At 37.9% G+C, this 12,419-nt stretch overlaps 1 protein-coding gene across 5 annotated transcripts in view; it reads left to right on the top strand.

Moving 5' to 3' along the window:
* The window catches only part of nrxn1a (neurexin 1a), a 267,067-nt gene that overhangs the window by 134,841 nt on the left and 119,807 nt on the right, over positions 1 to 12,419 (top strand). For all 5 annotated transcript variants that reach the window (XM_063002922.1, XM_063002923.1, XM_063002921.1 and 2 more), the window contains 2 exons: positions 39 to 242; positions 5,451 to 5,477. In XM_063002922.1, the coding sequence (XP_062858992.1) occupies positions 39 to 242; positions 5,451 to 5,477 (231 nt within the window). The remainder of the gene's footprint in view (positions 1 to 38; positions 243 to 5,450; positions 5,478 to 12,419) is intronic.

Below are 12,419 nucleotides of genomic sequence, written 5' to 3'. Positions count from 1 at the left end.
ATAGTAGCGTCTAAATTCTTGCACTTTCTTTTTTTCAGATGCCACTATCCTCAGTTATGATGGCAGTAAGTTTATGAAGATCAAGTTGCCGGTGGTGATGCATACTGAGGCTGAGGACGTATCCCTGCGCTTCCGATCTCAGCGGGCTTATGGGGTTTTGATGGCCACCACCTCTCGCAACTCTGCAGATACACTTCGGTTAGAACTGGATGGAGGACGGGTCCGACTCACAGTCAATCTAGGTACTCCAGAGCACTTGTCTCTACAGCCGTAACACATATGCACACACTGTTAATCATAATTATTCCAATTAATGTTTATGCTCAAGAGTTAAAGACACTTAGACAGTATATGAACCAGATATAAAAGCCATATGTATTATGTTACTAATGTCTTGCACTAATAATTTACAGATTACACTTTTATAGTCTCTCAGTTAAATATATTGCTGATCCCTGTCTTTACTTTTATGAAAATGCAGCAGTTTTACATTCCTGCACACATTCTGTATACAACGTTATTGTCTATATGTATTAAAGAGAATAGGAGGGTGTACACCCTTCAACGGCCAGAGTCTGCGGCCCAGCGCACACTCCCAGATGAGCACGCAACATCCCATCCTACCATGGAGTGCACAATTACTCCCCTTTAACACACCAAAAATACCCATTACTTCTCTTACATTCTTGGATATTATGGCTATAATGTTAGAAAACATTTATTAGTTTAATCTATGACCGGATTTTGCTTTGAGCACCCAGATTTCCTTCAGGTTGAGCACCCTGCAATTTCCGTCAGGTTTCTGCAATTTCCTTCATGCTGCAATTTCCTTCAGGATCAATAAAGTGTTATCTTATCTTATCTTATCTTATCTTAGATTCTACATCAGCTGTAGCAGCAATAGGATAGTATAGGTTCAAAATGCTATAAAATAAATTTTCAGTAGTATTAGATCAAGAGTACAAAGAAATCCAGCTGAAGCTGTGGATTAAAGGGCGTACTTTGCATAATTCCATTGCAAATAGTGTGTATGCACTTGCAACTTTAGTAAGAAACTCAGTGAGACAAAATGTACTTTTAATAGTTGAAGGATGTCTTAAAATCATAGCAACATTCAAACAAATCTGCAAATCTCACATTTCTAAAAAAATAATTTAAGATGGCAGGTAATTTGTACTACATATAAACGATGTAGCCTAAATAATAGTTGATCAGTCTACAATTAAGCACACACCAAAGATTTTCTTTTCTAACCGGAATATCTCACAAAGGTATGTGTTTTGTAGGTGCCCAGGTGGCGCGCATCGTTATTATGCACTAGCATACCAGTACCGAGATTCTGAGCTCCCGGGTTTGAATCTCTCCTCTGCTGCTGGTCGACTGGGCGCCCTCTAGCAGGCACAATTGGCTAATGCCTGCAGCAGACAAAATTGGCTTCCAGTCTGCTGGGTTGGAAAGACCGGACTAAGGGGTGGGGTCATCAATGCTGTGTTGGGGAACCTTGGTTGCCCAGGATGCCTGTACAGAAAGTAGAGGAGTGCAGAGATTGGGCAGATTGGCTACACTAAAATGGAGAGAAAAAGGGGGTAAAATGCATAAATAAATAAATGTTTAATAAAAATGGCATATCATGGCAAAATTGAAGCTCAATGTAGGAGAGCGTGTAAGCCAGTTATGTTGCCATGCATTGCACCACTTCGCCTCAATGTAAAACATCTCAAGATTTTGAGTTTGAATTCCATGCAATCCTATTGATCTGGCCCAGAATCTGAAAATGCACATTTGGCTGTGCCTGAGGAAGGAAGGTCGACTGGGTTTTATTGGCACTGTACAATAGTGACCTCTGCTGTCTGTTCAAAGAGTCTGCATTTGTACCATGTGTCTCTTTGTACATGGTACGGCTCTTTGTGAGTGCTCTTTGTGAGAGCTCTTTGTTTCACCAGTGGCAGGTGACAAGATGCAGCAGATGACTGTGCATGTGTCGTAGGGGGTGCAATAGTCTCAACTCTGGGGTATTGGCAATTATTAGATTGAGACAAATATGGGGAAACATTTTAAAATAATAATTAAATAGAAATAACATGCACCTTGGGGTTTCTGCAGGTAGAAAGAGGACAGTAGGTACGTCTGCATAATAAATGCAATGCATTTCATGTAACCAATTTTCAAATAATCTTTAGCCAATCTTCTTTAAGCCCCCAAGAGAAAGAAGGAGAGTAAAGATGTATGAAAATTAATCAGCTACAGTGAAAGTATAATAAATAATTGAATTGTCCCCTTGCCCATATTATTGAGTTTGGCTACGTTTTGCTGCTCTACAAAATCATAAAAAACATCAAATTCCTATCATCAAATTACCCTGTGTGCTTTCATCCTGCTATGTAAGCTTTGTCCAGATGCACACTGACATGATTTACTGCCCAGGGTGACTAGCGCATAACCAGAAGCACATATCCCTTCACGAGGTGTGTGTTCTCAATAATGTCACTGTCTGCCATCAGGCTTCCCGACATGCACTATGACATTCAGCCAGTCCACTTAGTAAAAGCATGTCTGAACTTGCCCTTATTCTACAAGCTTCTTCAGCCATCACCTTTTTCCTAGCACACACACATACGCACACACAGGCATATCCTGAGATAAACACGCTCGAATCATTCCTCTCTACCCCAGAGACAACTGCACTCCCTGTTAGGATGGGCACGCGCTGCTCACTGGCTGTTTGCGACCACATATTTGCTGCGGTTGACGACACACAATGGGCTTCAGCCTCATGGGAAAGAGATGAGCTGGATTTGTGATTTGCTCTAAAATTCTCGCAACCCTCAACTCCATCAGCACACGCTTGCCCTTGGACAGGCTGCACGGAAAATTATTGATCCCCTATTCTGTAGGTCTACTTTGGAAAGGGTAATAATGACGGCATGGTTCTGCACTGCAGTGGGAACACAATAAAAGGTCTTATTCATTACAGTAGCCACAGAACAGGCAGCTGCATCGCTCTGGTGGTAAATAAAGTTTTAGTGGCTGTGTTTGTTATCATCGAAGAAGGGTAGAAGTAGTCATCCAAATAATTGCTCCAAGGAAGAGTAAAAAAGAAACTTTTTATCTTTAAAAATACAGTGTCTATCTAAAGGCATGTATCTTATCTTAAAAATCTTACTAAAACCATTGAGATTTACACCATAATTTACTTCAACTAGTCATAGCTTAGTTGACATTAACAGAACATAATATTAATTGTTTAATTATGTTTGTTATTACTTTAATTAAAATGACCAACGATTACATAATTTTTAAACAATTTTAACATAAATGTTAGGTGCACTTGGGTGGTACAGTGGTCTATTACGCTAGCTCACTATTGGCTGACCGGGCATCTACACAGACATGATTAACTCTAAAGAGTGGGGATGAGGGGTTGAGGGGTGGCTGAATTCCTTTAATGATGGGTATCACTGCCTTCCTGTCTTGTTTTATGGTGAAACCAGACACGCTGTGACCCTGATCAGGATAAAGCAGTTGATGAAAATAAAATGAATTAAAGATAAATGTTAGGTGATGTAGCTGTTAAACCTTCAGTATAGATTAAATAAGGGCAGAAGACAAATAAAAACAGATTATCAATAAAGTTCAGTTAAGCTTTTTAGGTTAATACAGTTTTAATTATTTGAAGTAAAATAATTGTTTTTTTTTAACAAATACTATCTATCTTGACAGTTTACATTGTTTCAGTCCAAACATTTAAATTATCTGAGCTGGTATATATATAGATACACGGTTTTGTCCATCAGCCGGAAACAAATTCCTTGTGTGTGTAAACATACTTGCCGAATAAAGCTGATTCTGATTCTGATCACCTACATGCCAAAATATTAGGACCACCCACCTAAAATGCTGTCGAAACAGCACTGACTTGCTGAGACATGGACTCCACAGGACATCTGAATGAGTCATGTTGTATCTGGTACCATGACATCACATTATAGCGTGACCTAGAGTGCATCCTGGTGCCATTTCTTCCCTGGGTAAACGATGCACATGTGCCAGACTGTCCATGTGATCTTGGAGAAAACAGAATTTGTGGAACCTGTTGACCTTCTTCCATTGCTCCTGTCCCCAGTTTCAATGCCTGCATAGCCATTGTAGGTGCTTTTAGCTTGGGCACTTTGACTGGTCTGTGGTGACACATTCACCCTATCACTATATTAAAATGTTTTGCAATTTGAGCCACACTACCTCCCACACTTGCTCTTTTGGTGGTCTGTAACAGACACCAAAGCTTTTATGTACTCTGGCATCAAAGACTCTTGATTTCCCAACAACATGTCGATGGTTCGTGCTTTGTCCCTCGCCGGCCCACTATTGGTGGGTACTCACCATGTCTGCCTGTAAGCACATCTTGCTCTTTCAGAAATACTACAGCTCAGTTGTCTGGCCAATAAAAAATGGTCCTTATCTAATTCACTCAGGTCTTTTTGCCCAGGTATAACTTCTTTATTTGACACATGTACTATGATTAACTACTATCAGCCCAAAATGTAATATATTACTGATTGTGACATGAACATTTCTTATGAAGTTGGAATTGGCATGCACATTATTGGTGGGTGGTCCTAATGTTTTGGCTGATAGGTGTAAATATACTGTAGGTTTTACTGTGGAAAAACCTGATTTAACATTTCTAGATGATTTGCAATTTGCATAAAAACATTCAGACAAAAAGCAACTGTAGACTTTATTAATTCCTAAGTTCTTACAGGTGAAACAACTAGAGCATTGCTTGTCAAGGACGAGAGGGTTTGCAAGTGTTTTCTTCCCAGAAAGCATTCTGAATTCAGTTCCTTTCCCAAGAGGCTTAGCTTGATGGTGGACATGCTCCAGCACTCTGCTGCAGTGTGCCTGACAAGCACAAGTCTCCTCTCCGTTTAGTCTTTTCACTTGTTCTTTAAATTTGTCAGATTTTGCTTATTAAAGGGAAATATGGTTTAAACATATGCGCACACTGAAGCAGCAGCAGCACTGGTAAAAGGATGTACTGTCCCACTGGTCAGACTGTTCTATCCTTTGTCCTTCCTCTGTCTCTGCAGCCAATAAAAAATTTAACAATTCTCTATGAATATCGATTTAGTAGTGCTTATAGGCATCTCTAATGGATGTGGATGTACTTGCCAAATTTCCCTAATTTTAAATATATTAGTGAACAGTTAGGTAATGAATATTTATGTGCAGGACAGTGTGAGTCTTCCCTCCACCTGGAGTTCATTATCTGAATGTGGGAGGCAAAGGACAGAGAGAGAGAAAAAAGCAAAGGAGAGAGTGTGTCTGATCAGTGCGACAGAGCCCGTTTGTGTGTCCGTCCCCAGTTTGTGGACACTGTATTGTAATTGATGTCTGCAGTCATAACCTTGAAGGCTGAATTTACATCTTGTCTGTTCTCCCCCATCTAGACTGTATCAGGATTAACTGTACCACCAGTAAGTGCTTCTCTTCCCTATACCTGTCCTCTAGCTGCTTCTACTGTATAATGCAAATGTACATATGAGTGAATGGATGAACGAATGGAAGCGTGTATGTTGCCGGTGGCTATATGTGCCGTAGGTTTCACGCTTACCAGGGTTTAGCGAGGGAATTGTCAAGGTAGACTGCAGTGAGATACTGCTGTGTGTGTAGCCTGCAGGTTGCTCGAGCTCCCCAGCAGCCATTTTAAATCAGAGAAGAAATGAAGCTGACGGTGGCTGTGAAGAGCAGTAATGAAGCTCTTCTCTTCAGATCACACCTCAGTTCGCATTGCTTTCAACACCTTTACGTAGATTGTTTCCACCGAGAAGCGCTTCTCAAATCCCCTCACACCTCCAGCTTCAAGACATCCTCCCCCATTCCACCTAAGCCTTGCTAGACTAGAGATGATCTAAAAATAAAGAGAAACAGACTTTCCCACATGAGACCTCTGTGTAGTATTTAGTGGATTATAATCTATAAAAAACTAATCAATTTTATTGAAAAAATGAAGTCTTTAAAATTAATAGTTTAGCAACATTACTAAACAGTTAATTATTTAAGTATCTGTTCTGTTCTGGTTTTACAAAACAGTTTTACACCTTTATGTAGAACGTTTCCACCGAGAAGCACTTCTCAAATCCCCTCACACCTCCAGCTTCAAGACATCCTCCCCCATTCCACCTCAGCGTTGCTAAACTAGAAATAATCTAAAAATAAAAAGAAACAGACTTTCCCACATGAAACCTCTCTGTAACATCCAGTGGATTATAATCTATAAAAAAGCTAATTTTATTGAACAAAGTTGATGTCTTCAAATTAAATAGTTTAGCCGATCAGATGGCGCAGCGGTAAAATACGCTAGCACACTAGAGCTGGGATTTCGAATACATCGTATCGAATCTCAGCTCTGCCATCCGGCTGGGCTGGGCAGCTATATAAACAACATTTGGCTATTGTTCATACAAGGTTAGGGAGCTGGGTAGGGATAGGAATAATGCTGATCAGGGTGTGGCTCTTCATGCACAGGGCTGATTCGCATATGAACTCGGCTGGTGCAGGTGAAAAAATGCAGTTGGCTACTGCTCCTGTATTGGAGGGGATGTGTGTCAGTTCGCTCTCCTCAATCAGGGGCGGGGGTCAGCACCAGTAGAGAGAAAGTATAATGTAATTAGGTAAAAATTGGACGAGCTGAAAAAGGGGGGGGGGGGGGGGGGGGGGCGCGGTTAAATAGTTTAGCAACATGCCTAACCAGGTAATTATTTAATCTATTCTAAAATTTGTCTGGTTTTACATCTTTATGTAGGTTGTTTCCTCCAAGAAGCGCTTCTCAAATCCCCTCACACCTCCAGCTTCAAGACATCCACCCCCATTCCACCTAAGCACTGCTAAACTAGAAATGATCTCAAAATAACTGACAAAATAAATCTCAAAATAAAGACTTTTTTACATGATCTATAAAATATATGATCTATAAAATCTATAAATAAATAAATCTTCAAAATAAATCGTTTAGCAACATACCTAATCAGTTAATTATTCTATAATCCGTTCTAAAATGAGTCTGGTTTTACAAAACAGTTTTACTTGAACAGTAATGAAAAGCATTTCATAAGCTTGACATACAACTTTAATATACTCTAACTTTACTATTCTAGTGTAGTGTTATATTGGAGACAAGAGTATGCCACTGTCAAGATGACTTACTATGATTATTATAAAGCGCATACTATTACTTTATTGATTACAGCATTATGGTTTTTACAGCTTGCCACTGTGCTGAAAAATCTGTCCAAAGCACAGACATGCTGGAGAGAAACTGATTATCACTGTTTCACAAAACCCTGGACTGTTGTATTAGACGTTAAATTAGAACCATGGCATCGTGGGAAAAGTACGGCATGCCGACTAGTGAGCTGTGAAATAAGAAGATGGGGGTTTGCATTTTAGATAGCAATCCCACATTTACTAATTCTGGAATCGCTTGTTTAATACGATTTAATGGACCCTTTGATTGAAGCAATAAAGTTTCATAAAGCCATTTCCTTTTTTTATCCCGTCACGTCTTTAAATGATGACCGTTGCCAAAGCTTTTTTCTATTAAAGTAAAATACATTTCATGTAAAACTGCATGTAAATAAAAACACCGCTAATACTGTCAGTCAATACTTTTTCAAGCTTGCCGCTCAGTGGCGCAGCCAGCAGAAAGGGGTTTTGCTGCATATCGTGTGAAAGGCGTAAACATGGCGGTAATCAGCAATATGCACTCAAACTCATGGTGAACGAAGCTCAAAACACTTAATCATGTGATAGCTGCCTAAGGCTGCATTTCTTTCTCATCAAAGCAAATTGATTCCAAGCCAAAATTAGGCTTAGCTTTTAGCCCAAACAGTAATAATTTGCAAACTTGATCTCATGTTAAATTAAATCAATAACGTCTGGTATAGACTCTCTGTTTGAAATGTAGTAATTAGACATAAAAAAGCATTCAGTGAAAGAAATAGTACAGTACAAATACCTAACAATTGAACCAGAGTACAGTGGGAAATCACTTACACTTTATTACTTCCCACATCAATTTTGCATTTAGTTTTTCAATGAGCCTCACCTAATTATAGATTATGGTCACTGACATAGAAATCTAAAGTAGGGTATAAAGCACAATGGACTGTGCCTTATGAGAAAATAATTATCCTAATAGATTATTTCCCTGTATGCCCCAGTGTGCTTTATTTCCTTTATTTTAGGGCAACTTGCCAGTAATTACTGGATTTTTTTGTTTAGTTTTTTTTTGCTTTTAGTAAAGAAAACCTAAAGGAGCATTTATTGTGGAATATTAGCATCAGCTCTGATGAACAAACTGATGAAACAGCTGGAGTAAAAAAAGCAAAGCATTCCCAAACAATCACTGGTTAATATGTTGCTACAGTAAAAATAGTATATCATATAATAAATACTGTCAAAATTTAAAAAGCACTTATATTTATAGTAGATTTAGCTCCTTCCAAATCAACAGCAGGCTACCTAGATCATCAAGTTTAATCCAATTTAGAGTATGGTCAGTTAGAAAAAGTCAAGTAACTTGCATTGTTTTAAATTTTTTTGACATGGCTTTTGCTGTAAGATAAGCAAGATTGTAACTAAGCAAATGTCAGTAAAATCCTGCTAGAAGAGCTGAACTTTATATGGGGTTAATTAGTCACTTTAATTAATGGCAGGTGTCACTGACTACTATTTAACATGATTTTAAATGTGATTGGTTCATTCTGAACACAGCCACACCCCCAGTTTGATATGGGTGAGTACACTTCTTCATTCATTATTATTTATTTGTATTATTTATATTTTCCCCCTCTAATCAATTTCAGCTTGTTTTTAAATTAAATTGCACCGATTAAAGGTGAAAATAAATGTAAAATGATTTATCAATTTATATTCAATATATCAATAAACTATTTATTAGGAAATACTTAAGAACCAACTGGACTTGACAGCCTTTGCCATGCACAATATTGTGTGTTTATGTATGTAGCAAGAGTAGCAAATTATACAATGAGAAAACAAATGTGATAATGAATGAATTAATTAATGAAATGATTAATATTAGTTCTTAGTAAAACATCAGGCTGTGATGAACAACAGTTCAACGTTTCGTGACTTGCAATGAGTCACTGTCAAGCCAGATTTAGTCACACAGCCTTGACAGAAAACTTACACTACAATTGGCTTATGAGTGGTTATGTCACAAATCTGGTGAAAAAGCATTTGTTTGTTTGGTTGTATCTATGTTTTAGGTGACTCACATGTTCACAGCTCATTCACATTGGAAGTACAGGTAGTTATCAGACAGTGCTTTTTTTTTCTCAAAGCCATGAGGCACCATCAGACATGGCTCTCCGAAATTGTCCTTCGTTGTGTTGCATAGTAACAAGGCATCTCATATATTTTCCCTAATAGCCAAGTCTGCCTCCCTCACTCCATCAAGACCTTTATAGTCTTCATAGATCTGGCCTTTAAAAATCACCTGAGGTGGTAAAAATATATATTTTACATTACAATGTATATCTATTTTCTTATTTTTCTTGTTTTTCCTATAAAAGTAATGTACAATGTCAATGTAGCTTTGTCCAAAAGAGAACAATAATTATAAGTACTTATAAAGCTGCAGTTTTAAAGAACCCAATTCCTAAAGGACTCAATTTATGCTGTTATATTCTCAGGAATTATTTTATTAGTAGACAAACATGAAGGTACTTTTACAATAATTGTCTCTAATTTATAGCAAACATTAAAACTGTATGAAATAAAACACATCCTTCAGTTGGTTTGCATACCAAACCACTTATTACTAAATAATTAGTCAAATTAGTGCAGTTGTGTTATTTCTATTGAATGCAACATAACATGCCAGCAAGCTAACATGGTCATGTCAAGTCTGATTTTATTATTTAAGTCTAGAGTAATTTATTTATTTATTTAAGTTTTTAAGCAACAGGACAGCTAAAAGCTCCATAATAACCATCAATAACAGCCTGTTGGTAACTATTTTTAAGTGTTTGAGTCTAATTACAATTAACACAATGAAATTAACAAAATTTAAAAATTGCATTACTAGCTGTCATTTTCTCTAGACAGCAATAGCACACAGTAACCAGCCTAGCTAGCCAGAACCTACAAACATCAAACAGAATTCAATGAAATAGGTCACCCAAAGAGTTAATTGCTAGTAAACTGAATTACATTGGTCACTGGTACAAACTGGCAGGACTTCCCTATCAGATTCATAGTTTGCGTTAATTTTATATAATTAGTGCTTAATGTCAGAATATTTTGATACCTTAATTTTTCGTTGTAGGTGATGTTTGCACATAGTGAAAAGACTGCGGATTTACACTAGCTCCTATTGGTTAATTTTAGTGAAAAGCTAAGGAGTTCCCAGGGACCCAATCATTCTCTAATAATTTAAATATTAAATAGCCTAAATGGTTCATAATTGTGGGGCTTAGCAGGATGACATGGTACTCCACCCTTAATCTGTTTTGGAATGTTTATTGAATCATGAATCAGGACACTACAGCAATCCTAGAGCTTTTAACCATTCCTAGTTTTAAATTACACTTTTAATTTCATTGGCACTACAATAGCCAATCTTTATAGCACATCAACATCCACAGTTGACATTTGTGTGCATTTAAAACATAGTCTTTAAAAAGGAGAAAGTAATGTCAATTTAAATCCACGTCTGACTTTTAATTTGTCATTTCATGTAAGATATAATATAATGCAGTAAACACTTTAGTTCTTGTTACTGACCGCACACTGACTTTAATTTAACTAATGTGACAATGATTCAGTGATCCACATTAACCTGATGAGAACGGCCAAGACTAAAACACAGCTGAGCTTTCTCAGGGGGACTGACTGCCCTACTCTTCCCTTTTTTGTGTAGGGCTAAACACACACAGACCCAGATGCCTACACTTGGCTCTGCCACACTTCTGTGCAAACATGGGAAGGCAAAGAGATGCAAAAATATAGCTTAACAAATGAATATGAATGCTTTTCGTTATAAAAACTCATGCATAAGTAAACACAAAATAGACCTACACATATACTCATATAACTCTCATTGTCGCTCACTCACTACAGTATTTGTAGCACCACACTGGTAAATCCAGACTGTCCAGACCAAGTGCCAGTTGTGCTATTATTATATTTTAATAAAATGGTATTGCAAACAATGACAACCAATGCCCCATAAAGCATGTAAAAATTACAGTGTTTTAAAGTCATTTGCCACAAAGCTTCGGAGCAGCTTTTGGTGTTCCATCAGGCCTTAGTTTCCATTCAAAGCATTCAACATGACAACAAAAATTACTCGTCACTCAACATTACCTCTCCTTAGCTTTTAAATGACATCAGCAACAGAAAATCAGCTATGTCCACAATGGTATGTCCACAGGTTTGTTATCCAACCAATGGAAACTAACCCCAACCAATTAACTGTTTGAAAACCTAGTGAGCTGCCTTGCTGTCAACTGCCTACCTAAACAGCTGCATAAGTGGAGAGGATTCTAATAAGACATCAAACTCATGAGACCATTCAAATCAGGACATGGGCTGAGGTGGCACAACCCGCTAGCATGCTAACATCTCCCTCTGTGTACCGAAAATGGTTAAATTGTCACTGACAAGCCCGAATTTGCAAATAAATGATACTTGTGCACCTTTATACAAATTAAAAATTAATGAGAATTTATTTACATTTAAAAAGATGTGCATTCGTTTGTTGCTCTGCACTTGTCTGCCATATTTGTAATTTTTTGTTAGAAAATTTGTGCCGCACTGAATGCTGGGATTGCCTTCACTGCTAAGGAAGCATCGGATGCTCCCTCATTATTCAGTCAGATAATCGCTTCGAAATAAGGCACCCTGGTAGGCAGCATTGTAAGGCATCTAAGAATTTTTACAGCCTTCATCTCGGGAGCGCATAGGATGACGCAAAATGCTGTCTATGTAGATAGCTCACTAGGTTTTTGAACAGACCCCAATAGTCGTTTTTAGAAGATACTTTCCAAGAGAGATTCTTACACCAGATTTTAACAATGCAGCCCATATGCTTCATCATAAACTACACTTGCAATTCATAAGACCCACCTCAACTGAAGATGTCCCATCAGAGCATTAGTGGGTGGTGCTTTCTGGTGCCAAGTCATGAACGTCAGCCCTTCTCTCCCAACACTAGCTCACCAGTCACATTTAAATAATAAATAGAAATGTCATCAATTCCACCCAGACAGCAGAGTGAACTATGTTCTCATGTGGTATTGTCTGGGATTGAGATCAGGACTTTGTTTTAATACTTATTTAGCTTAATATAAACAATAAAACTTGTATTACACTAATGTTGGAAATGTTGC

This window comes from Trichomycterus rosablanca, chromosome 10 (genome assembly GCF_030014385.1).
Source record: "Trichomycterus rosablanca isolate fTriRos1 chromosome 10, fTriRos1.hap1, whole genome shotgun sequence".
Lineage (NCBI taxonomy): Eukaryota > Metazoa > Chordata > Actinopteri > Siluriformes > Trichomycteridae > Trichomycterus > Trichomycterus rosablanca.
Note: the sequence above shows the minus strand (reverse complement) of the source record. Positions and strands in the feature narration are given on the sequence as shown.